At 36.0% G+C, this 27,978-nt stretch overlaps 3 protein-coding genes across 7 annotated transcripts in view; 1 reads left to right on the plus strand and 2 right to left on the minus strand.

The window, feature by feature from the left end:
* The window catches only part of LOC135153222 (uncharacterized), a 1,173,865-nt gene that overhangs the window by 1,078,041 nt on the left and 67,846 nt on the right, over positions 1-27,978 (minus strand). The window lies entirely within an intron of this gene.
* LOC135153225 (coiled-coil domain-containing protein 103-like) lies at positions 171-13,361 on the minus strand. 3 transcript variants are annotated; one of them, XM_064095638.1, is made up of 4 exons: positions 13,227-13,361; positions 6,812-6,963; positions 6,046-6,202; positions 171-4,042 (listed from the first exon to the last, which is right to left on the minus strand). In XM_064095638.1, exons 2-4 carry the CDS (start codon positions 6,958-6,960, stop codon positions 3,479-3,481), a joined length of 870 nt encoding a protein of 289 aa, XP_063951708.1. In that variant the 5' UTR covers positions 6,961-6,963; positions 13,227-13,361; the 3' UTR covers positions 171-3,478. The 3 variants fall into 3 exon arrangements, with proteins under 3 accessions (XP_063951708.1, XP_063951711.1, XP_063951702.1); XM_064095641.1 differs by lacking the exon at positions 13,227-13,361 and adding an exon at positions 11,900-12,047 and having other exon boundaries at positions 1,698-4,042; XM_064095632.1 differs by lacking the exon at positions 13,227-13,361 and adding an exon at positions 7,085-7,201 and having other exon boundaries at positions 1,698-4,042.
* On the plus strand, positions 13,083-27,891 carry LOC129256981 (uncharacterized). Of its 3 annotated transcripts, XM_064095601.1 has the most exons (11): positions 13,308-13,482; positions 13,627-13,670; positions 16,754-17,200; positions 17,966-18,092; positions 18,601-18,718; positions 20,537-20,938; positions 21,521-21,733; positions 22,749-22,835; positions 23,283-23,408; positions 25,492-25,704; positions 26,751-27,891. In XM_064095601.1, exons 3-11 carry the CDS (start codon positions 16,833-16,835, stop codon positions 27,140-27,142), a joined length of 2,046 nt encoding a protein of 681 aa, XP_063951671.1. In that variant the 5' UTR covers positions 13,308-13,482; positions 13,627-13,670; positions 16,754-16,832; the 3' UTR covers positions 27,143-27,891. The 3 variants fall into 3 exon arrangements, with proteins under 3 accessions (XP_063951666.1, XP_063951671.1, XP_063951675.1); XM_064095596.1 differs by having other exon boundaries at positions 13,083-13,670; XM_064095605.1 differs by lacking the exon at positions 13,308-13,482 and having other exon boundaries at positions 13,579-13,670; positions 21,521-21,574.

The following is a 27,978-nucleotide window of genomic DNA, read 5'->3' on the forward strand; positions in this document are numbered from 1 at the left end:
CTCCCTTTCTCCATCGCTCTATCATGTTCCTTTCCTCCTGCTCAATTGTGCACATCAATCCATATTAAGAATATTCACATTTTAACAAATTGTGTAGTGCTCACTTTTTTGATAGGGAAAGAAACACTATTTAAAAAAAGCTCAAATACATATACAAGTAATAGTAGTACTTGAATGAAATGGAAGTGTTGCACAAGCATCGTTATATTAAATAAAAACTGACATTGTACTCATGATTGAGGTACACACGAAAGCAGGTGAAACTTTGCACTTCGTAATGATGAACAAAAGTTCTTTAAACAGAATAAGATAATCAGCTTGCAAACCTTAACCCTAACAATCCCAGGTGACCCTAATGATCCCCTCAAAAATTTCTATGATAAATCCATAAACACGACAGGGCCACACCATATCGTTCAAGACTATTTTGGGATACATGCATGGGATTGTGAATTCTCGCCAAAATTTGTATCTATTTCATAATTAAAAAAAAAAATTAATGATTTGAAAATTATTGCCAATAATTTCCATTCAAAAAATGTACAGAAGAAATATTTAAAAAAACTTCAAAAAACATTTAATACTGTTTTTTTTCCTAATATGCATTTGATCAAAATTCTTCAATTAAAAAATAAGCAGTTCAACACTATCCAGGCCCCCCCCCCCTCAACAATTCGCGCAATATTTTCACCGAGCGAATTTTTTTGACTGGCCACTCGCTGGCTTTTTTCACTTTCAAGTTTTGCACAACTTTTGAGACCAGTTTTGCATCTTCACGGTACACGGTTCAGAAAGTACTCAACATTATGTAAGTGCATGTCAGACCAAAAATTGCTAAAAGACGTGATTTCGTGTACAAAGTCAATGAAAATTGTGTTTTCAACCAAAAATCATAAATGTATGATTATTTTTAGTTTTGCTGGTCTAAATGTATCTATTTTATCCTGTTTATGATCTCAGAAGAGTACCCAACATATTTCATTGAAAAAACAATGAAAAACAAAAGGTTAAAAAAACATAGAAATACATAAGAAATTGCAAAGAACAATATAAATACACAAGAAATTGATCTGATATGGCAATTTTTTTCATGTATACTTTTGCTAAGAACACCACAAAGAGTTTTTATACCAAAAATTAAAACATTTAGAGCTTTATTTAGGGAGTTGAAGGAAAAAGTATGATTTTGCATACTAATTATGCATGAATTAGCATAATCTTTTAATAGCAATTTGCATGAAATAAATTACTATACAGTTTAGTAGATTATGTCCCAGACAACCTGCATGCCAATTTTCCATTAAGTGCAAATTATTCTTGCACCCCCCCCCCCCCAGACTGACAAGACTCAAAATACCCCGGGACTAAATGTATATGTACATGTATGAGGAATAAACAACCTATAAAATGTCAACTTACCGGTACTTTAAATAGTGGTGTTTTTTTTAGGCATTCAATTTACATGATTTAGTAATTAGGGGGGATAGGGGAAATATGAACTTTTCTGTTGGAAATTCAGCAACAAATATTGTAGTCATCTCTTACTTACTCCAAAAATGTATATAAAACAAAGAACATATTAGAATAAGACTGTATAGTTTAATTGATTCATGGAAAATTGCAAATTCGTTGGAAAAAAAAGCGTTTTAAATCTATTTATTTTTTATTTATTTATTTATTTTTTTTTTTCATTTTTTAATAAAAAACGTCTTTTTATTAGAAAAAAAGTTTTTTTATTACAACCCTGTTGCTTGGTGATTCTATGTTATTCCAATTTAAGCCTGTACTAAATTTTAGTGGATCTAAATGTTAATTCAAAAGTTTAACTTCGTTTTCATAAAATGAAAAAAGAAAGTATCATAAAACACATTGTGCAAAATATGTGATATATATCTGATATCTATGGGTAAAATCTACAACTGAATTGAATAAATTGAGAAAGCAAAGTCCCTGAGATTTTTTTTATTTGAAAAATCTGAATGGATACTTCTTTGTGTGTAAGCAATCACTCAACTTTTTTATAAATGTCCATAAGAACTCCTATTAAAAAAGGAAAACATTGAATGTGTTAGATCTGATTATAAACAAATACAAATTCTAATAAAGAATCATTCAATGAAAATTGAATACAAAAATGTAACAACAAAAGTTCAAAACTGCATTGCAGACACATTTGAAATTTAACCAAAGCTTTACCTTAGATGATAGATCTATAAATAATTTTTTAATTGTATTTGTATGCAAATATTAATCTGATTTTAAAAATTGAGGGAATTGTGCACCATATTAAAGCAGCCAAATTTTCATGGACTAAACTGCAGATTTCACATAATTGCATATTCTAGTTAGTTGTACATACTGTGTTACCACCTCACATGTATGGCATTGCATTTAATCCCAAAAAGGAACATACATGTATTACTTGTATCAAATTAATTTCTCATACAAGTCAATAATTAAGTCAGGAAATGATTTTGATCATTTTGGGTCATAAGAAAAGCTCTCAACTATGTTCTGTAAAGTCCTGTGTAAAAAAACCAAATCTGCTACAAAAAACACTTTTTGTTTAGCAGTCTTTAAACAAATTTAGAGCTAATTGCGATGTGACACAAGAAAAATCATTCCCTGGAAGTGCCAAGATGCAATTGCAATTAGAATTCTATTTAACTGGATTAAATTGAATATAAGGCAACTGAATTTAATTTAATTTGAACAAAGAATATGATGGCAAAATGATACCAAACTCTATAATACCCCTATTTAAGAAAACTGCTGCCACCCGTGTGCTAGCTTGTATGCCAAATGAGTAGGCTGAACTAATGATGTCACAAATTGTTCCTAATGCACACATGCAAATGTGCATTGAAGACATCTTTTCTTTGTATCAAAATGACTTATACTACAACTAGAAGTGACTTTGCCTGAGTCAAATCATTTGAAATCTGTTCTACTAAGGAGAAATTTGACTTAGAAGAGGTATATATATATAACAAGTTTTGCACAATCTGGTCTATTTGACTTATGGAAGGTTAACTTATGCAACTTCACCTGTAAACAGTTCGAAAACCCATGTTTTATATTCTTGGGGCAAAATCATATATTAGTAATTAAAAAAATACTGCTCTGCTGTGCATGGGAATACAGCCTTATTCAATATTTTTGAGAACATTATAAAATGATTTACATATGTTATACCCATCTGATTTGGATACAATTATAATTATGATTATTATGATTCTTATCACTATTATTATTATCATCATCATCATCATCATCACCATAATAATCATTATGATGATGTACTGCGCTTTTCCCAAAATTGCCATGGGTGGCAGGAAGGTAACTTGGCCTGAGTCAAGTCATATTTCATTGAAACAAATAAAGAATCATTGAACAATTTAATTTAAAGCAAAATTGCATGCATCACTTGCTATAAATATACTTGGAATGTCTTACTTCATGAGAATTACATCATTTTTCAGAGAGTTTGTAATAAATTGTAAAGATGTTTTAACTTCTCAACATCCTCTGCTGATATCATTATTTGCTCACAATTCTCTTGGAAAGATCCTTCTTCTGTCTCTTCTTTTCCATCATCTGTTAAACTCTCCTTTTCCAAATCCTCTGTTTTTGATCCTCCATCATGCACCTCAGGTGTCTCTCCAATATCACAATTCTGTGGAGTCCTATCACTGTTTTTTCGAGTCTTACCACCAGCTTGTCCCCATTGCTCCAGCTTATTTATTAACTTTGATAGAGCTTCCTTTTCAGATTTATTGAGAAAATCCAATGAAAGGCTGAACCTTCCTGCTCGTGTAAGACACATCAAAATGTTTGCTACCTTCCCACAATGCCCTTCTTCTGCATCGTTATCGAGTGCTGTGATGATTTCACCAAGAAGACCAAAACTTATCTCAGATCGGAAAATTCTGGAAAGTGTTTCCCCGCCTAGATCCAGTAGGTAGGAATAGCAGCTACCTGGAGACTTTTTTCGGTTCCTCCATTCCTTCGTAAATTCATGCCCATTTTTGGGGATCTTAACCTGTTAATCAAAGAATGAAATTGCATACAAAATTAATTCCAGGTCTGGTAATGATCATAGAACAAATTATACAGGATCACACAAAGTAAACGATATGTTCATATGTATGATAAAGAATGTACCAAATAATTCCACTAGAAACTGAGTAATCAGTCATTAGCAAATGCCAACAGTGTAGTGTCTAAACAACAATCTTCTAGGACTATACAGTAGCATGTATCCCCTAAGCACAATATAATCATAGTGGATATAGGTTATGATCCACATGCAAGTGGGACTTAAAGAAGTTCATGAGCATCTTCAAGTAAACTTAAGGACGTTCCACAGTTAAAGTGAAATCCATGTCATTTTCACCAAACTTTGCACATAGATACTTTAGAACCTTAATATTCGAAATATGCAAAAATTAACATAGGTCCATGTGCTTGATTTTTTGCTATAGAACTTCAAAGTTCACCCAAATTGATGTTCTTAAGAATTGCGCATTCAAAATAATTTGGCATTTTTAGACCGCCCAAGATTACTACAATGAGTTTAAACCTGTATTACTCAGTCAAAATACATGAAAAAGTCATCAACTTTCGCAAGAGAGTTAATAATTGTATCGTTAGAATGGAGAATATATTTATAGTGCTATTTGTTTGCAATTTTAAGTTTAACAGCACTGTCAGTTCTTAAAAATGGCGTAAAAGATAACAAAGTCCCAATCTAAAAAATGTGAAATTTCAGTAACAAACTACAAAAGTACAATAAATGCTGCACTTTATTCAAAATCCATGTCATTTTCACCAAAATTTGTAGAGTTGTAGAGGAAGGTATACCTAAGAGGAACAAACATTAAAAAATAGGGGTTCATGTGCTTGTTTTTAAACTATCAGTATTTTTATTAGAGCAAATGTGCTTTTTAAAACACCAAAAATGCGCCGAATGCTTTGTATCTATGTGAAGAAAAAATCAAAACCACTCTACCATTTATTCAAACTCGGGGTAATATTCGTAATTCTTGGCAGCACTGCAGAGTAAAGTATTTTGAAATTGTAGAGAATCTTTTTTTGAATGGTCCATGGAATAATTCAATTTTTTAGCTTCATGAAATAACGTATCGGATCTGCAGTTAAAGTGCAGAAGATGAGAAAATCAGCACATACCCGCAGCTAATTAATCACCTGTTCATCCATTGTGACGTCAGCGCGCAGAGTGTAAACTATGTGCAGATCATAATGCGCACAAACATAACTGTGGAACGTCCTTAATTCGTTGCTGAAATGACCTGTTTATTGCCATGTATACAAGTGTATTTGTTAGTGAGGATGTCCTCTATGATTAAGCATTTATTTAAGTAGCTATCTTTAAGTAGCTATTTAAGTAGCTATCTACGATTCAAGTAGCTATCCTTATGTTCAAATATTTTAATAATCAACTTCCTCCGTCCTTTAATAATATGTTTAGGTTTAACAGTTCTGTTCATTCCTACCCACCCCGCACATCAGGAAACCTCCATCTCACCAACCCTAAGTTATTAATAACTCATAAATCAATTCGACATTATTGTCCTGATATTTGGAACAACTTTTCAGACAATAATAAGTCATGTTCAACAATATACTCATTTAAAGCTACTATTAAAAGAAAAACCATCGAATCATATGCATCCTCCTCTTCAAGTTAATTATTCAACTGCCCTTTACTTCACCCGCACCTCCACCTGCATTGCACCCACTTGATCAATGAAGAAAAAAATTTATGTACTATTTTTACGAGGCCGCCATCATTTTCAAGCTTAACCGCTCACGATGGCGGTCTCCTGCATTCGTTAACTTTAATTTTCTTTTAATTGAATATTGCTTCTTGTTGAAATTTATTTTTCATTGCTTTATTGTTTTGTAAAACTTGAAATGTATCACCTAGATGTTATGTTGCATATTTATCTTGAATGCAGAAATAAAATAAAACCAATCAATCAATTTAAGGTCTAGGTCTATTGATCCATGCATTTGTCCTACCTTGGTGATAATTGATTGAACCTGACTTCCCGTATCTTGAGCAGCTGTTGGTGCTGTACTGGATGATGAAAACGGATTCCAAGGCTGCTGGCGCTTGCTCTGACCAATCTTATCTTTTTTATCAAGAGGCTTGATGTGAGCAGCTGCTACCATGTCCCTACACAACAAAGTATCAAGGTTTGTACTTGGTACTAAAGATCTTAAAAACATATCAGTCACTCTACAACTTTATAAAAGAAAGTTGCAATAGGTGGATTCTTGATTGTGTGACTACTGGACAATTCAGCAGCAGGTTACATTAGTTTCAATAGTAGTAGGAAGTAGATCAAGTGTAGAATCAAAAGTTGAGAAGATTTGGAGGGAGGTGAATTATTGTACCACCCCCCCCCCCCCCCAATTTAGTATGTACTAGTATCATGTACTTACAGTGTATACCCATGGATGCATGTGGGAATAGATGCTGGTTACAAAAACTCTGAAGAAATTAACCTTCAACTCTAATGGTGAAATACTGCATTCATCCCTGACCAGTTGAAATTATTTCAAACTTCATATCATTCAGGTAATAATAAGAAATCAGAATTACATTGAACATGTACAAATATACCTCAATACTACCCGTATCTAAAAAAAACAATTCTTATAATTTCCATTATAATTGATGCACTAATCTCCCAAATTAAATAATGTGAGAGTATCACCAATAAAAACAGAAAATGTTGGCTCCTGTAAGTGAGATGCAACTTGTCAGTTCAACATGATGTACCTGAATTGGTCGTATGTCTCTACACGTTGTTCCATTGCCCTCAGCTTAGCATCATTCTCTCTCCAGTAAGACGCATCTGCCTCCACGGCTGCATTCAATTCCTTTTCAAGCTTGTTGAAATCAATCCTGTCTTCCTTGAGATCAGCCATACTCTGAAATGACAACAAATATTATTAATTTATTACTATTTTTTCTTAACATCATGTATGTTTCTCCTTATCACTTGGCCTTGTCAACCCTCTACATGCAAGACTAGATCTACTGTGCCTAGACCGAAAGATTTAGTTTCTGTCTCGTCAGTTGTTCCGCTGGACTATGCCTTGCTTCACTACATCTCATCCATAGGCCTCGAGCATAATCTGAAGTCATTCTTCCTTTCTGGTCTTGGCTCGGTAGCTGGTAGACAAAAAAAAATATGTTTTGAGGATTTTTTAAAACATTTTTATATTTTTTCTCCCCATACATGGAGGTGTATAGCCTATACACCTCCATACATGGGGAGAAGCAAAACAAAATATTTTTTTCAAATCCTCAAAACAGAATTTGGGGAACCTGTATTAATTATTCTCTATTATTTTTTAAAGACTTTATTCAATATTTTCATCAAAATATACATTGGAGTAGAGTAGGACTCTAGCTATCTATATATGAATGATTGAAGTTTTGAATATATATTAGCACTAGATCTACATATGTGATCGATCATACCGAAATGAGAGACAAGTCGCAAATCAAAATTCCTTGGAATTCGACACACAAATAAAAAAGTCAAAATTGTGAAGATTTTTTTTTTTTTCATTTTCTGATTCTTCCATGTTTCATAATTACTCTGTGAAAAAGATGAGTGAAATTGATGACGGGAATATGATAAAAAAGCAGTTTTTCTGCGAGTGTTTTTTTCGGTCAATTCGAAAATTTCTGATACTTGGCACGTTCGACTTGATCGAATTTCGCTTCATACTAAGCTCCGCCCCTAGCAACGTATGCCATTGTTGATTGGCTATTCATTTAAACTCGTGTACAGCTGGCGGCGGCCGCTAGCTCGATCGATCGATCGGTTCAATGATTCAGCTTCAAAAGAAAGATCAAAAGCATCGATTTCAATACGTATTCTGAAATTCAAAAGGGGGGCTTCTTGACAATAGTTAACAAACGGGATACAACTTCTAAAGGGTTATTTTTTGGTGATAATAGTACCAGGCGTGGGTATTAGCGATAGATTGATACCGGATTTAGAGTATTAGCCTGGTTATAATCGCGAAATAAAAGTCATGCAGAGACGCAAAGTATTCGGAACACGGTTTGTTTGCGAGGATTAATTTCATTAAACATAACATGGACATGTTGAAGATTCTCTCCATCATTTGCAAGTGATCGGGACGTTTTCAAGAGAGAACATTTTCAAAAGAAAGGGTTTACAAACCTTAAAAGTATTGTTTGTTCGTGAATGTGAGTTAATTGATCTGCAGTATCTTTAACAAAAGAAACAACATTTATAGAAAGCTTGGTGGGCTTCATTATTTCCAATTATTTATAATCAAGACATTGTTGCCCTCAATTTTTATCATGTTTGAATGAACGATAGAGAAAGCGAAAGAAATAACTGTACAAACAGAAAGTCTGAGACAGCTAACGTCGACCAATGAAAAATGGCCGAAACGACCATGCAGAAGGTTTAGTGCATTTTTTTGGATAAAGACATTGATTGAAAATATCAGTCATTTAAAATACACATATTGAAATAAACATTTCATAAAAGTCATTGTCATTTTGTTCCATTCGACTGTTTCCAGATCTATTCTCTCTTTCCTTCTCTCGTATTCTCTTACCTACTTCTTTCGTCTTTCTTGTGTTTTATTTCTTCCTTTCTTCCTCTCTCCCCCTTTTCGTTCGCTCTTTTTATTCAGGTCATTCGGTCTCCTCTCTCTAACCCCCTCCCCTATTCTATCTCATCTTATTTTTTTAAATCCTCTTTATATGTTTGAGAGTGAACACATGCGAAAAAATATCGAACAGCTTTTATTGTTCTTTCTTTAATCATTCAATCTTACAAAGACATCATTGTTGCACAAAGCATTTGCAACAATCTTCTGATTCTTTATCTGTATTACTGCGTTAGAATATACATGTATATATATTTTTTAAACAAGTGCACACCAAGCTACCAATAATGCCTATATAATTTCCATTTATTTGAAAGCAGGATAAAATAGCATTGCACATTAAATGCCTTGCTCACAGGCATAGGTGCCGCGGCCGGGGATCGAACCCCGGACTTTTTATGTATAGCCAGGCGCCTTAGACCACTCGGCCACGGCACAACCAAAATATTGTTTGTGCTTGATATCGATCCGAAAATCAGCATTCGTGGAGGTGTCGTGGCCGAGTGGTCCAAGGTGCCTGACTATACATAGGAAGCCCGGGGTTTATCCTGCATTCAAATAAGTGGAATGTTGTATGCATTCTTGGTAACTAGGTGTGCACTTGTTAGTTTAAAAAAAATCTTAACTCCACTTATATATCCTTTGTTGGAAATAATTGTGGCGGGATTTTACTCAGGGTACCTCCTCGCTCTTTTTGTTGTAGAGTTAAGACGTTTATGCCAGGGGTTTTTTCCGGAATCAGTTTTAGAATCACTATAACTTTTTTTTCATTAATATATCTTTGTATTTTTTTTCATACTAATTTTGAATCATTCCAATGCTGTAAATAATTATACACCCCCCCCCAAAAAAAAAAAGATCGATAATAGACGATATTGAGCAAATTATTCACGTTTTTTTGTTCTCACTGCCTCAATCTAACATAAGCATTCATAAAACATGATCACACAAGCCTTTCGTATAAAGATAAGGTTCAAATTGAAATATTTTGACGGTTTATCTTACTATTTTACAACGGATAGTTCATTTTATTAGAACATGCGGTTAAAGTTTAGGTCATAATGACTCGCTTGATAGATGTGAGAGTAAACGCGATCGACATTCAAACAACCGCATAGAGGCAATTTGCGGTATATGAAATTGTTATTATTATTTAATAAACAAGACGATGATACAATGAAAATCATTGGTATACTCCCTCCTCACTGGTTTTAGGTCCGACCTTTTCTCCCTGCCTTTTATTTCATTAAAAAGGGAGATCATGACAATTATTTCTTTCACGAATATAATTATAAAACCCCAGTATAACTATGGAGCTATTACACTGATCTGTATAGAAGATCAGTGGATTGACATATCGAACCAGAACATTAACTTTGTTTCGTCTTGCAGTCGCGCGTGACCTGCAAGTTCACTATTGTTCCAAATGCAGCCTCCTCATTGGTCAATCGTTTCGCCTTCTTTGGCAAGCGGTTGCTAGGACATTTCGGTTAGCTCGGCGGTGGCAAAATATATTTTTTCATGGAGCGGATTCAAAACGGATGTCAAACTTCGAAGGCGTTTTTCTCTTGATTTTTATTTTCAAAAGCCCAATTCTTCTTGCATTCTAAGGCTAATATCTCCACTATTATTTACTCTTAAGGGTCGAGTGATATATCAAATTAAAGGTAAAGAAACAGAGAACAATAATCACTACAAAACTTGGATTTGAAAAATTCCGAGTTGTCTCTCATTTCGGTGTGACGAGTCACATATAGTAATCAACAAATGTCAACACCATGTCCATGTGACCATTTTTGTAATGAGCCTAGTCTACATGTAAGTCTCTTATACTCTCTAGACTACTAGTTCCTCAAACTGTGCGAGACGGCTAACGTGATAGCCGACTGTGGAGGCAGAGGAGAAACAAAACAAAAAAGTTGTACAAAAGTGGCCATAGCCTGGCAGGGTAAGACAGCTGAAATCTGGGCACTAATGCAGTTTCGAAAATATCGAAAATATACGTTACAAATGATTTATTCCTTATTTTTTAACATTTATTGCCAGAGATGGAAAACTGGCAGCCGTGTGATGCTGTCCTCTACGTTCGTTGAGTTAGGATTTTTCTGATTAGAATTTTCCTGGCCAATCAATTCGAGCAACAAGTTCCAAACGCACACACTTATACAAGCGCAATGCAGCTGCACGAATCGCGATATACGGCGATTGTTACAGACATCTGCAAGGATGATGACGTCATCCAAGAATGGCAAGAGGGCAACTTACGTTGACCAAAGAAAAGATCGAGGATGACTATATTTTGATATCATTTGAAAGGAATTGGCGGTAACTGCGGTCTTCGGTACGATACTTTCTTGTCAAGTTTGATGTAATTTCTTTTTTAAGTGACATTTCATGCACAAAAAACAATCCGAAAATTGGGTTTCTGCCGCATTTTAGATCTAACATTACTGCTAATACGTTGTCTTTACATACGGGCCAACAACACTTCAGTCTATGTATTGGTGAGTGGAGCCAACGCAGTTCAGCGGAACAACCAATATACAGAGACTGCTTTTGGTCTACTCGATTTGTAACTGTGCTATCATGGCTATGGACTATTCTAGGTATAACATTGTCTCAGCCAGTCAGCCATGAAGCAGAGGCTTGACTGGGAACCGCTGCACCTGTGCCGGAAGGTTAGTCGGTAACAACCTTGTGCGAGGCGCTTAATTGCGGGTAGCCTAGCCATTCCAGTACGATAAGTCCGGTTGGATAGCTGCATTCCCATCTCGACCAACTAAAACTGCTACAAAGTATTCGTTCATCCCAGACTAGAATATATTCCCTCTAGTAGCTCTACCCCAAATCAAGAGCACAGACTTTCAAGCAGAACGTACTTCAAATCAGACTACACAAAGCAAAGCAACAGTTCTCGAATTCTCTCTAATCTAGTCTGAGTCAGCTCAGTCCTCTGTGGCTGTGCCATCAATCAACATCTGCGCACTTCCTGCATGGTTGAACGTTGGCTCCCACTGACTGTGCATGTGGGGCATTGCATTGGGTAGACAGGAATAACCGTCGTTTCTGGGGATTTATTCAACAATTTCTGACATTTTACTATAATCCTCATAATGTGACATTTTATGTACATAAAACCGATCGGAAAATCGGGTTTCCACTGTTAGATCTAACGTAACTGCTAAAATACGTTGTCTGTACGTACGGGCCTCCAAGCTCTTCAGTCTATGTATTGGTGAGTGAGCCAACGCAGTTCAGCAGAACAACCAAAATACAGAGACTGAAGCTTTTGGTCTATGCATTGGGCAGTATACCCACTGCACAGAAGAAGAAGTCTTACCCAGCCAGGCAATGGCCATGCAACAGTCATGCAAGGAAGAGGGGAGAGGCAGTCAGTGCGCAGCGTCGTGGTCAGTGATGGTGGCAGCAGCAGAGTCAGGAGCCCACAGCCTCAGCCACTCACACGTATTGCGAGGTTAGTATTAGACCAAAAGCTTCAGTCTCTGTATTTTGGTTGTTCCGCTGAACTACGTTGGCTCCACTCACCAATACATAGACTGAAGAGCTTGGAGGCCCGTACGTACAGCCAACGTATTAAGTGAACTAACGTTTTATAGGTCGCGATTTAAAACTGTTTTTAAGCGAAATTTACAGTTTCATGGTTTCAATTATCAGGGAAATTTAAATAACTTATGTAATTGCGTACCTTGGACAGAAGTTATTGAAAAAAATCCTCTGGATGATTGAGAAATCTTTCATCTAAGACATTTTCACCTGAGCTGAGGGTTTTTCTTGCAAGTTGGCATCTTGAATGACGTCAATATTAACTTTTTAATGTCTCGATATATTGAATGTCGTCTGCTACCTGTGATGGTAGCGATGTTTCGGTACGCTCGCGTATGGAGCAGATCGTATAATATCGAAAGCAATATCGATATCATATTCGTGATTGTTGACGCCCTCTCCGTTCTAGAGTCTAAATTCGATGTGTAAAATTACATCAAACTTTGGACTGTGAATTGACAAAAGGGAGGGAGTGAAAACACATGCGAGCCCACACGAACACTCTACCGTCGGTAAATCTAAATGGGGATTACAGTAAAATGTCAGAAATTGTTGAATAAATCCCCAGAAACGACGGTTATTCCTGTCTAGGTTAGTATTAGTAATACTAGTAGTATACTAACCTCGCACCACGAACCGCGTTTGGCAGTGGATTTCTAACTAGTGGGTCACGCGTGCTGGGATCTCACTTCTTGGGCCCACAACACTCGACTTCTATTGCTTGAATTTTCTGTGCGCGGCGGCATGTAATGAACCCTTGGGTGGCCTCAGCCAGCCTCAGGGCGGGGAGCTCCGTCGCGCCGCCGGCCGCGGCGCGCGGCGGCCTCTCTGCCTAGCCCTGGCCTAGGCAAGGTGACCAGTGCAGTGACTCGTGGCTGACGAAATTTAACCTTGCTTGTGTATCTACGGCCGTTTCTTTACAAGATCAGATCTAGATAAATCTTTGACTTGGCTCTACTTGTACTTACTTATTCATTCGTTTGATTTACCTCCGTCCGAGTCCGTATACACTGACTAACGTAACTAACGATTTGTTGAAAGAAATTCCTGTCGCGATTGGTGTTTGTTTATAGACAGCAACGGTTGCACAACGCATGCGCAATGACCTTCGGGACCTTATGGGGGAAATCCCTGTTCTCATCTCTGAATCAGGAATGGAGGGTATTTCCAGCCAGGGATAGGCTGCTAGGCAGGAAGACTTACCAGACCCAAGCCAAGCCCAAGGCGAGCTGTGCTGTCGTATTGTTTGTGATATCACGTCTTTCACGATCCATGGTTTTTAATGACGTTCCTGCATAGATCTAGACATATTATTGGCAGCCAGACTGAATTCTGTTTTTTTTTCTTCAAAATTCAACTTTCAAGTAGGCCTACCGGCGGTATGGACATTTATTTTTATGATGGCGTCATGAGTGAGTGGTCAAATCTTCTTCTTTTAATTCTTAAAATCTTATTTTGTTCTGACTTTTGACAGTGACAGTCTGTGTCACTCTCGTCTCAGTGTGTTAGTTAACTTAACCTGCCCATGGCTTTGGCCTTGCCTTGGCAGATTTGTCTTACAAATTTACATTTGTGGAATATGGATGAGTTGATCTGAGACTTAGACCAAAAGCTTCAGTCTCTGACTGTATTTTGGTTGTTCCGCTGAACTGCATTGGCTCACTCACCATAGTAAAATGTCAGAAATTGTTGAATAAATCCCCAGAAACGACGGTTATTCCTGTCTATCTGAGACTTAGCGGGGATCGACATCTTTTGATGTGTACTTTATACTCTATGTTTTTATGTCTTAATTGTCTATGAATGATCTCGACCAAAAGCTTCGGTCTCTGTTATGTTGGTTGTTCAGCTGAACTCCGTTGGCTTCACTCACCAAATACAGAGACCGAAGTTCTAGCGCGATCTGTACAGGGGACTCAATGGCCATATGTTTATGTAGGCCTACTTATGATCGGATAAAACGGGGAAGTGAATTTGCGCGACAGCCGAGGTAAGTCACTATTTTTGTCTCACCTGCATAGCAGAGTGAGACTATAGGCGCCGCTTTTCCGACGGCGACGGCGGCGGCGGCGGCGGCGACGGCGGCGTCAACACCAAATCTTAACCTGAGGTTAAGTTTTTGAAATGACAGCATAACTTAGAAAGTATATGGACCTAGTTCATGAAACTTGGCCATAAGGTTAATCAAGTATTACTGAACATCCTGCCTGAGTTTCATGTCACATGACCAAGGTCAAAGGTCATTTAGGGTCAATGAACTTAGACCATGTTGGGGGAATCAACATCAAAATCTTAACCTAAGGTTAAGTTTTTGAAATGTCATCATAACTTAGAAAATATATGGACCTAGTTCATGAAACTTATACATAAGGTTAATCAAGTATCACTGAACATCCTGCATGAGTTTCACATCACATGACCAAGGTCAAAGGTCATTTAGGGTCAATGAACTTTGGCCGAATTGGGGGTATCTGTTGAATTACCATCATAACTTTGAAAGTTTATGGATCTGATTCATGAAACTTGGACATAATAGTAATCAAGTATTACTGAACATCCTGTGCAAGTTTCAGGTCACATGATCAAGGTCAAAGGTCATTTAGGGTCAATGAACTTTGGCCAAATTGGGGTATTTGTTGAATTACAGCCATAAATTTGAAAGTGTGTTGGTCTAGTTCATAAAACTTGGACATAATAGTAATCAAGTATCACTGAACATCCTGTGCGAGTTTCAGGTCACATGATCAAGGTCAAAGGTCATGTAAGGTCAAAGAACTTTGGCCACGTTGGGGGTATTTGTTGAATTGCCATCATATCTCTATAAGTGTATTGGTCTAGTTCATAAAACGTGGAAATAAGAGTAACCAAGTATCACTGAACATCTTGTGCGAGTTATAGTAGTTTTCAAAATCAGCACTGCTGCTATATTGAATCGCGTGATGCAGGTGAGACGGCCAGAGGCATTCCACTTGTTGTTCTTTTTAACTTGATTTTTCTCCGTTTTTTGGCAATTAATGCCAAGAGGGAATATTAATTTGCATTTTGGTCGGGTTAATTTTCAAAATTTTTATTCATTAAAGACAAAAATTGAAGAGCCCCGATGGGGGGATTTTGCATTGCAAGTCCCCTAATGGTGGCTGCACGCTAGCGAGCCGTCTGTGTATGAGGAGAAATTTAAAAAAAAAAAAAAAAAGTTAAAAAACTCCTCGAAACAGACGGCTGCCAGCTGTCTATGAATGATCATACTTACAACAAACATCTCACTAGAAAAATGTTTATGATTATTTATGAATATGATCAACTATTTGAGCATGTTGAGCAAATTAAAAAAATTATCATTAAGTTCACTCACACACATGCGAGGTTAGTATGCTATAGTATAACTTATAAGTTGACATTTTCACAGTTTAGTCTATACAAAATCAACTATAATCATGAATACCCAACTGAAGGCAAGACTGACACAGTGTCACACATATTATACTTTTGGAAGAAGATTGAGCTTGGACAAAAGCTAGACCTGGAAACTTGGCTGCAGCTTTCTGCATTTTTCCAGTACATCCGGTATTTTAATTAAGGTAGGAAAGAGTTCCATATGCACCCCCCACCAAAAATAACACAAGATTGTTGAAACTTCCAGTTCATTCACTTCAGATTTTTCTATCATTTTTTTTTTACTGTTGCTTACCTTAGACTTAGTTGGGACTCAAACTCACCTCGTTTTATTTGTAGTCAAGACCTCTTCCCGCTATGCTAGCGAGAAGCGCTGATACCGAAATGGGTATTTTAACGATTATCAGCCGATAGTTTTACTAATCTAGACTCACAGACCCTTTACTGACTAAATAAACCGATGTCTATGGACAATTACACGCACTAGATCCTGCTCGAAATTTGATGGAATAAAGCCATATTTTGGTTACCTAGAGCGAAGTTCGTGCAGGCTCCACTCCACTTCACTACCGCTACACTACACTCCACCTACCCGAACTTCGAGACGGTGAACTCGATGGGAAATCATGTTTATTGTAAAAATTAAAGAAAAATAATAAAACGAGAAAGATAAACAACTTAATATCTTACTCTTCACCCGTATTTCACTCCGTATCCATCCTCCGGTTTTCCTCAAAATGTGTGATTTTGGGCCAGTATCTTTTTCCTCACACGTATTATTCACGGCTGATTTCAAAACATCGCATGCGATCGGTTTGACCTGCGACCGATCGCGATTGCCCTGAGCTTTGTACGTTGCTATTTTGACACCTGTGACATGATCACAAGAACGGTGTGACATAATGTGCACCACTCGTATTAAGGTCGAGCAGTACTGTACTTGTAATCATTCCGCATACTGTGCCAAAATCAGTGCTATTTTGGTCATGATTAATGCAGATAATCATTTTCAGTTAAAAGATTTTTAAGTGGATAATTGTCATCTTTAATAAGGAAATAGATGATGTATGTCATGTTCTCTTTTCCATTTCTACCTATTTAGCCCTTTTAGAACGCTGAGAGGACACAAAAAAGACATTTATTTGAAAATTTCATCTAGTGACTGAATTCCAGATCCAGCCATGGCCTTTCAAACCAGTTACAGTGACAGTGCACTTAGTTCTGATGTTGAAAAGGATGCAAACCCTGGTGCAAACTCTATTAAATACCGGACTCTACTGAAGGAAATTGACAATGGATTAGGAGCAAGAGATATGGAGAAGCTGAAGTACTTATGCCAAGACTTGGGTGTTGCCCCACGGAAATTTGAGAATATGAATAGGGGTATCTACTTGTTTACAGAATTGGAAAAACTTGCATTGGTCACAGCAGATGACATTTCATTGCTGGTACTCCTGATGCAAGCAATCAGTCGCTATGACCTGGTGAAAAAACTGAAGTCATGGAGCAGCAAGGAAGGAAAGTTGGCCCACATGTTAAGTTCTTACAGGTGAATGAGTTTTTTGCAGTTTATGTTTACAGTGGGGATAGTATCAGATGAAAACTATCATTGAAATATTCTGAATTCTGAGCAAATTATTTTGAGAATGTTTGTTACATTCAAAATTCTCTCTTTCTCATGAATATACAGACAAGGGGTAATGACAAGAATTCTCATGATTAATTTTATCATATTTCAGTCCACCTTCATTTTGCAATCTCAATCTTTATTAAAGTACAATCCAAGCAAATATTACATTTTTTATTCTACTTTCATTCATATTTTACCTGCAAGGTTCTCCCATAGTGAATAAAAACAGTTCGCTCTGGGTGCAAGGGGGGAGGGGGTTGCAGCAGTTGAATTGTGGACAGGTGCCCTGGCTGAGTGGTCTAAAAAGCTGGACTAGACAATTGAAAGTCCCGGTGTCTGTGCCCTTGAACAGTGCATTTAATCAATAAGTTCTCTTTTTATCTTGGATTATTATAATGCTGTATGCATTCTTGGTAACTATGTGTGTAGTTGTAAAAAAAATCACAACACCCTCTAGCAGATTTTTCGTGTAAAATCAGAAACAAAATGTAATTTGTAAAACACATTTTCATGTCATATCCTCCACATAATTACTGTTTTAAGGCATACCGGTACACATTCATATAATAATTTAGTAAATAAGTGAAATAGTGATAGCCACATTTTGGGTAGTTATCACAGCAAAAAAAAATTTGAAGTCATGAATTAAGCCCCTTGTTTGTTTTATGGTGTTTGCGTTTCTAGGAGATTGATGCTAAGGATATCTGACAGTCTGAGTCGAGACGAGAGAGACCAATTTAAATTTTATCTCAGTGGAGGTGAAATTCCAATTCCTGTAGCAGCCATTGAGGAATGCACGACACTCTTACAGGTGACAGTTAGAAAGAAAAATAAACTGAAGTATGTAATTGAATCAATTTTTAACAAATGGCTTGTAAAAGATTCCTCATTTTAGTCTACAGGTACAAATGATAAATAATGGCTAGAAAACGTACTATTTTACACAAAAATAAGAAATGCCTGATGATTATCTGTTTACTTATTGCTGATGTTCCATTGCTGTCACTCATTTGTTTATGTCATAGATCAATATCATTTGACAACAGATGTTCACTGCTTCATACCTGATTTTTTTTTAAATAAAATTTGATGGATAATATTTACTCTAATTTGTTGGAAAACTTGAGTATTTGGTTTTAACAAATTAGATCATTTATATGGTTTCTCAGGGATGATTTTTAATTTTTTTTATTATTTAGATATTACATTGATTGAATGTAAACATAAAACTCAGATCCTGGTCATTTTCAAAATGTATGCTACTATGATTTCAAGTTTATTTGAGCCATAATAATGAATTCTTTTTATTCCCTTGGTAGCTCTTTGTACTAATGGAGAAATACACATTAATTGGCCCGAGAGATCTTGAATACTTCACATCAATCATGCAGTCTATTGGAAACATAGCCATTGTTAAAGAAATTGAACAGTATTTTGGTAAGCTTTTGTTTCGCATGAATTATAAAAGAAATGAAAAAAAATTATTGAGGGACTCATTTTTTGTCTCACCTGCATAGCAGAGTGAGACTATAGGCGCCGCTTTTCCGACGGCGACGGCGGCGGCGGCGACGGCGGCGACGGCGACGGCGGCGTCAACACCAAATCTTAACCTGAGGTTAAGTTTTTGAAATGACAGCATAACTTAGAAAGTATATGGACCTAGTTCATGAAACTTGGCCATAAGGTTAATCAAGTATTACTGAACATCCTGCCTGAGTTTCATGTCACATGACCAAGGTCAAAGGTCATTTAGGGTCAATGAACTTAGACCATGTTCGGGGAATCAACATCAAAATCTTAACCTAAGGTTAAGTTTTTGAAATGTCATCATAACTTAGAAAATATATGGACCTAGTTCATGAAACTTATACATAAGGTTAATCAAGTATCACTGAACATCCTTCATGAGTTTCACATCACATGACCAAGGTCAAAGGTCATTTAGGGTCAATGAACTTTGGCCGAATTGGGGGTATCTGTTGAATTACCATCATAACTTTGAAAGTTTATGGATCTGATTCATGAAACTTGGACATAATAGTAATCAAGTATTACTGAACATCCTGTGCAAGTTTCAGGTCACATGATCAAGGTCAAAGGTCATTTAGGGTCAATGAACTTTGGCCAAATTGGGGTATTTGTTGAATTACAGCCATAAATTTGAAAGTGTGTTGGTCTAGTTCATAAAACTTGGACATAATAGTAATCAAGTATCACTGAACATCCTGTGCGAGTTTCAGGTCACATGATCAAGATCAAAGGTCATGTAAGGTCAAAGAACTTTGGCCACGTTGGGGGTATTTGTTGAATTGCCATCATATCTCTATAAGTGTATTGGTCTAGTTCATAAAACGTGGAAATAAGAGTAACCAAGTATCACTGAACATCTTGTGCGAGTTATAGTAGTTTTCAAAATCAGCACTGCTGCTATATTGAATCGCGTGATGCAGGTGAGACGGCCAGAGGCATTCCACTTGTTTAATTTTGAAAGGAGCAATAAAATCTCTCCTAAAACTTGAAGGGGAGGTTACGGGAGCACTGCAAAAAGTTCTTCTTTGACAAACAAGGGGTGGTTTTTTTTTGTCCGATTACAAAATGGATGAATGCTTACTAGGTTACAAACCACATCTAAGGAGACAAACAATCACTTGTATATATGCAACATTTATCTCAATTTACTTTTTATTGTCATTTTTGCGAATTGTGTTATTGCTTACAATGTAATTGTGTGCTCTTATTTGACTGGGAATGGGGTTTTTAATGTTGACTCTAACAGTTCGATCATTGACTGACACTCTAGTTCTACATTTGATGTCAGAATAGAGATTATACATGGAAATAAAAAGTTGTACAAACAATACAAATGTGTATGATGTTGCCTGTTTTCTAGTTTTTCTGCATTTCTGCATTTATCATTTCATGTCACAAGAAATCAAATTCGCTGAGGCTAGTGATAAATTGCTCTACCTGAAATGGATTCAGGCGAGCAGTAGCGAGCGATCTCTCTCGCTCGCCTTAAAACTGAGTCCTTGTTTACTCTTTCTGTTTTTTTGCTTTCTTTGAAAGTTATGTAACTGATCTAAAACGCAAACTTAGTTGATTTCATAGGCCTTTATTTGCAACATATGTTATTATGATTATCGTTTATTGGTGTTGAACAATGTAGAACAATAGGCAACACGGTGTAGATGTAACATCTCAATTTTTCCTGTGGATGTATGAATAAACTTCTCTTTGATTTCTTGAATTGATTAGCTAATGAAAGATCATCAGCAATTAATGTAGAATCGTCTTCCAGTCAAAGTTTCCAATCCCACCAAGGTAGTGGAGCAACATACGACCCTGCCAATATGAGAAGCAAATCTGAACCAACGTTTGGGGTGCACACGCAAATCCCACCACCGGATGGACACGTCTACCAAGGGATTCCACAGCAACATCAACAACCTTACTACAAGAATCCACCACAGCAATATCACAATCCACACCAACAGGCAACACCATCTTTCAGCCAGCAGTACCCACCACAACAGTTAGTAGATGAACAACAAATGGCTATAAAGAGAGAGCCTGAGGATAGGACAGGTAGTGAAATGTCTGGTTTGACATTTGGCCCTGAGAGACCGAGGTGGTACTATGAAGCTGTGGAAAAAAATGGTGAGTTAATTATTTTTGAAAAATAGTATTTGATGAAAACAAACATGTTCTTTAAAAAGGCTTCTCCTATAAAACTTGAAAAGTCTGAATGAAGTTGAGTGATGTCATTTCCTCAATGAACTTTGAAGATGTGATCAATTTAATATGATGTTTTGTGTGAGCTCTGCATGCAAGTTAGGACTAATACAAGTAATATTCTGTAAAAAAATCTTTTCATCCATTATTGACCATGAAATGTATTTTTCAGAGTATGTATAGGAATCCAACTTTCAAAATGAATATAAAGCATGGTATTAAAGGGCAATTTGGCCTCAATAATTTTTTCTGATTTTGATACCATATGTTATCACATTCACATTTTGTTTATTTTCCCCAACCTAGTTATTTTCAGGGTAGATTTTTCAATGTGCCTCTGATTTTGTTGTTGAAAAAAGGGCATCTACATGTATATGAATCAAGCTATTTTCATTATTATTATTGTTACTGTTGTTGTCTTATTTGTCGTTGTCGTTGTCATCATCATCATCATTGTTAGAAAATTTTCTCATCTCTTAAATAACCTGTCTTGACTTCATTTCTAAGGTCCTGCCTATGCCGATGAATTGTGGGAAAAGGTTTTACAGAAGATGAGAGAAGGTGAGGTCCGGAAGAAAATGCAGGAGATGAAGATTTCTGAACAGAGGAGAGTTGAGGAGAGGGCGCCTTCTGACAAGACGCAACCAGGTGATGATGAAAGGGAAGCATCCGTCACAAGGAACCTTGCCTTAGGACCAATAAAGGATACCAAATTAACAGGTATGGTTATTCTATGCAATGTGATGATCTGTTGTCATGTTGAGTGATGCCTGTATTGTTTTTAGAAGTGAGTGTTTGGTGCAAATGTTTGAAGCAGGTCAAGCTCACCAATTATTGTGTACTTATGTGCACTGTACATTTGTAAGAGCATCCAATGTGTACATGAGAAGTAGATAAAAAGGAATGTTAAAAAATTATTTTCAGTTTCATATTAGAAAAAATATACAGTCCTGGAAAAGACAGATAGAATGATGTACCTCTACAAAATTAAAGCCACATCAATGCCTTTGCTGCTAATGGAATGGTTTTGTCTCTGCAGCAATTTTAAAGTTTACAACAGTGTAAAAGATGGAAAGATGCTTGACAGGATTGCTACTATGAACATTTCAATTGCAAAACCTTAAAGACTTACGTTTGTAGGTCTTGATTTTTGTTTGACTTGATTACTCTGTAAAATTGATTGCAGTTCTTGGAAGCCGACTTTGCCGTCTCCCCCTTATTCTTTTTATTTATATTTTCTTTTATGTTTATCATTGAATGTATTAATTATAAGTGAAGGAAATGAAATGAGGTGAATCAGTAGTTAAAATTGTCTAATCTGTATTGCCTTGAGATTTTGATTAATTTGTGGTCTTGTACTTCAATGGACTATTGCGGCAATTATCTTCCAATAGTTTTAATATATTTGAAAAATGATAAAATCTTGAAAGACAGGATAAATCAAACATTTAGTATGACATATTTTTCTTGTCTGAGGCTTCATAGAGGGAAATGTTGAATTAAAACTGGTGTATGTTGAACCTCGGATCAAAATACTAGACATTATGTATATTAAACATTGCTGTTATTGATGAGGAAGTTTTGTGTGAAGGAAAATTCAGATGGATATGAGTGAACTTAAGATAAAAAAATTACTTATTTTCTTTAGTCCTTGATTAATCTCTCTCTCTCAAACTGATTTGTTTCTCTTAGTTTGAAAACTTTGTAATTCCTGATATCATTCTGTTTACTATAGAATCGCTGCAAACCCAAACACCTAGTGAAGGGGGACATAGGATTGTACCTGCCCAAACTGCTACTATTTTGCAGCAACAAAATCCAGGTATTAAATTTATTTCATACAAACCTTGTCTTGGAAGGAAAAATAAAATATTGTATAGAAAGATCTGAAGCTCTAATCCCTGTTGAATGTATTGTTATTTTTTTTAATTAGTGATTACTTTATTTATTTGTCATGAAAATACCACAACATAAAATTGTATTTGCTTCTTTGAATGAATACTTTTGGCATGATAACTTTCCGTTTGCCAGTTCACATCTATGAACTGAAAGTTGAATACACACATTTATGTATAGAATAACAATTTCCTGTAAACCTTTTATGCTTTCATTAAACTCTTTTGATACCATTAGACCTTATATGAACACCTTTTCTTTGTACATGTCAAGTAAGATTATTTAAAATAAAAATAACACATTAATTTCCATTTTTGTAGGCTTTACTTTATAAAAATATTGATTTGTTTCATTTCATATTTGAATACAACAGGTCCCTTTCCACAATTGCCAAAGTACAAAATGGACAGGCTCCCTAGAGGATTGTGTATCATTTTCAATGCAGAAAATTTCACAGGATCCAAACTTGACAAACGAGTTGGTACAGAAAAGGATGTTGGTGAGTGCACAGTTTTGTCCTATACATGCCTCTGCAATCCAGATATCTAATGATATTTAATTTGTCATTTAGAATATTGAGATAAATTGTTGTTTTGTATTTTCTTATAATCTAGTATTTGATGATGGCATCATCAACATTGAAATTGTAATCAAGTTCAAGTTTTTGAAATGTCATCATAACTTTGAAAGTATAGATCTAGTTCATGAAACTTGGAAAGAGTAATCAAGTATCATTGAACAGGTCATTTAGGGTCAATGAACTTGGACCATGTTGGGAAAATCAATATTGTAATCTTAAACTGAGGTTTAGTTTTTAAAATATCCTAACTTTAAAAGTATATGAATCTAGCTCATATAACTCGGACATAAGAGTAATTAAGTATCACTGATCATCTTTCATGAGTTTTAGGTCACATGATTTATGTCAGGGGTCATTTAGTTTCAATGAACTTTGACCATGCTGGGGGGATTTGTTGAAACGCCATCATTACTTTAAAAGTCAATAGATCTAGCTCATGAAACGTGAACATAAGGGTAATCAAGTATCACTGATTGTCTTTCACGTGTCGCAGGATCAAGGTCAAAGGTCATTTAGGGTCAATGGACCTAGTGTTTTATTATCATTTGAAGTGTGTTTTGTGAATAATTATTAATCTTTAATAGTTTTCAAATTCAGCACCGCTGCTTTATTGAATCGCATAACACTGGCGAGACTGCCAGAGGTGTTCCACTTGTATAATGCTGTCATAGTCTTCCATCTTTGATATACAACTTCCCCATTCCACTGCACTATTGAGCTGCCCAGAAATTTATACAATGAACAAATAGGTAAATTGATTTTGTACCTTCATGCTGTACATACATTTTGCGTAAACAGGGACTTACGTTATGCCACATATATGCTGATTGTAGACAATACACTCCACTGATTGCACTAAACTGCATTCTAGCGAGTGCTGGTATGGTATATTTGGATGCTACTAAGCAACCCATAGAATGTTATGGGATCCAATCCGAAGCAGTCAGATTACGGAACATTTTCAGAAAAGGTATTATAAAGATTGAACACTGGGGGCAGCATTCACCCTTAAAATCCTGTTGCTTGTTTTTATCACTGTAGTATCAGCTATATGTGATAAGGAGAATTAGTGCTGAATGCACATGCTAACATCTTTCTAATGTATTAAACACTATATTAATGTAAAATATTATTTACCTGAATGAGGCATATTGGAGACAAGATATAAACATGTATTTTGTCTGTCTAATTGATTAACTCAGCACAAAATCTGTCACAATGACCAAGACAGGATGCAAGTGTATGACCAGGGACCATGATATTCATATACCCTCCTCCGTGAATTTTTCACTTTCCTATTGCGCCTACGTAGTAAATTATCAATCCATAATATCCGTATCCCCATTCATCAAACCATGGAGGTAGAATGATCAAACCCAAGCGCAAGTCTTGTGTACGTGTTAAGTGAATGCCTGCACTGTGCATGATGTGCACCTGCACTGTACACACTTTACATCACAATTACTTAGCCAGCCCAGGATTACTTCATCAAGTTCATGAATAATGTGAAATTGGACGTACCAACAGGCAAACAGACATAATTGCTACAAATGATAGCTTCAATGCTACATCACATAGCTGTAGACATTACATGTATATAATAATAAAAAAAATATTGACTGGCTTTAATTTTCAGGAGATACCACAACATATTTCCCTCAGTAGTCTCATATTGCCCTCATTATCACTCGGGGAAAAATGAGACTACTTCGGGGAAGTATATGTATGGTATCTCCCTCAAAGCTAGTCAAATGAGTCAGTTTTATATATAAATGATACTGAGAAGAGAACACAAAAACATACCGAGGGAAAGTGTTCAAGTAATATGGGCATTCAAATACACTGTTGCTACATAACTAGTTCAATGTGTAGGGTAACAATTTTGAATTTTTTAAAATACTTTTTGTTTGTTTGTTTTTGTATTAGAAGACTATTACAATTTTGAAATTTTGATCCATGTCAAACTCTGACATCTATTCATCTTATCTCAATATTTTGACAGAGGCATTGCGGAACACTTTTCAAAATAATCTGAGATTAAAAACCCTTGTGAAGAATGACCCGACTCGGCAAACATACGTTGATTGCCTGCAAGAGATTGCAAGAATGGATCATTCTGAGTATGATTGTTTTGTCTGCGTCATCTTATCTCATGGATCTAAAGGCTGTGTGTATGGTACTGATGGAAGACAGATCCAGATTGATGCATTGACAGGTGTGTATAATGCTATACTTTCATCATAAAGCAGTGTTGTATGCAGGACGAAAGGCCAAGACTTGGTTCTGAGGAGAAGGAAAATTCCACGTAATTGTCTTTGAGGCCGGCTGGTGTGAGTGCATAACACTGCAAATCATTTTTTTTTTAACTGGATGAATGAATTTTTTCACTGTTAACCTAAAATATTTCCTGGCCTTGGCAAAGTACAGAGACAATACTTTTGTAAAGGATGAAGTGTGAGGCACAGAAAATGATAGGTAAATACTACAGAATAAGATGGAAAGGAAGAACAAACCATTATATTGGGGAAGAGGCAAAATTGATGAAAATTGACTGTTTGGCTACTGTTCTCGTAAATTGTTTTCGCAAATCTAGTCTTTTATTCAGTATTGTGTATATACTAAAAAGAGATTTTCTCTTTAAAGGAGAATGAAACACTTGGAGCAAGTTAGCTTTTGTGAAAGCAGAAAAATCAAAGAATAAGATCCACAAAAGTTTGAGTAAAATTGGACTAGCAATAGAAGAGTTATGAGCATTTGAATGTCGAGATCACTAATGCTATGGAGATCCTCCTATTGGCAATGCGACCAAGATCTATGATGTCACAGATGAACAACTCTCCCCTTTTGGACACTGAAAAGATACCCCAAAACATCTCTTTTTGCTCATTCTAATCATATGACAAACGATTCATCAATGATATAATGTTGTGAAACCTCTGTACTTGTCCTCTCATAAAGAGAACACCTCATCTTGTGATAGACTCTATAAAAGTGAGAATATAAGTGAAATAAGTACTAAAGTAATGAGGGAGTTGTACGTGTGTGACATCACAGATCTTGGTTGCATTGCCAATGGGAGGAAATACATGGCATTAGTGATCTCAATATTCAAATGCTCATAACTTTCTTATTATTCATTCAATCTTCCTCAAACTTTCAACAATATGTTTCTTTGATTTTTCTCTTTAATATGGATTCAGCTGGTTCAAGGGTTTCATTCTCCTTTAATTTTGAATATAATCTTCTTCGTATTCCTTCCAGGACTATTTAGAGGTGAGTACGTACCATCTCTTTTGGACAAACCCAAACTGTTCTTCATCCAGGCTTGCCAGGGAACAGATGCCCAAGCTGCTATCGACATCAGGCAGGATGCTGTTACTTCACTTCCTAATGAATCCGACACCCTCGTTAGTCTGTCCACAGTTCCAGGATATTCCTCTAACAGGAGTGTCTCTAAAGGCACATGGTTTATCTCTACGCTGTGTTCTGTTATCAATTCCCACTACAAGAAGCATGTAGATCTTCTTTCAATGCTGACCATGGTTAATTACTTGCTCAGCACTGCAGCAGATAAAGAAAAAAAGAAGCAAATTGGAAACCCCTCTCACACGCTACGCAAACAAATCTATTTCAATCAAGGACTTGGTGAATAGATATCTGCTATGGATGCATCATTGACCAACTAAATCATTTCTGACTATGTCGTATTATGAGAGGAAATATCCACTATGTATCACAAAACATACACACTTGAGTTTTGTGATTGATTGCAGGTATAATTTTACCTCTCAAATTTAGGCTGTTCGGGAATTATCTTTTAAAACGTTGTGAAGTCTTTTCAATACCCGCAACGCAAAGCAAAAGACATTTGGAATTAAAATGCATTGCTCGTGTTTGTTCAACGATCAATCATTAGGCTTTAAGGTAGTAGATACTGATGTTAAGGCACCTTTTAAAATGTCAAAGTCATGTCTTTCCCACTGGAAACAGCTTTCAAATTACAAATTCTTACATTTCATCATAAAAAAAAAATGCTATGAAAAGATGTGGCACAGACTTTTAACAAGTTGCCTTTTAGATGTTAAAGGGATGGTCTGGGATGAAAATATTTATATCTAAATAAATAGACCAAAATTCACAGAGCAAAATGCTTCAAATTTCAACAAAATCGGATAACTAATAACACAGTTATGGATTTTAAAGTTTATCAATATTTTGTGAAAACAGATATATGCATATCGTCATGAATATTCATTAGGTGGGCTGATGATGTCACATCCCCACTTTCCTTTTTCTTATGTTATTACGTGAAATCATAATGTTTCATTTTTTCATACATGTGTAAATGATGTGTCTCCATTATGATGAAATGAGTTGCGGCAATAAATAACTAATGCACTTAATCAGTTGTCAATCCAATTGTTTTAGTTCTTGGTAGAAATATTTTGAATAAACCTAATTTCATAAAATTAAATACAAAAGAACAAGT

The sequence above is a fragment of the Lytechinus pictus genome, chromosome 1 (genome assembly GCF_037042905.1).
Source record: "Lytechinus pictus isolate F3 Inbred chromosome 1, Lp3.0, whole genome shotgun sequence".
Classification (NCBI taxonomy): domain Eukaryota; kingdom Metazoa; phylum Echinodermata; class Echinoidea; order Temnopleuroida; family Toxopneustidae; genus Lytechinus; species Lytechinus pictus.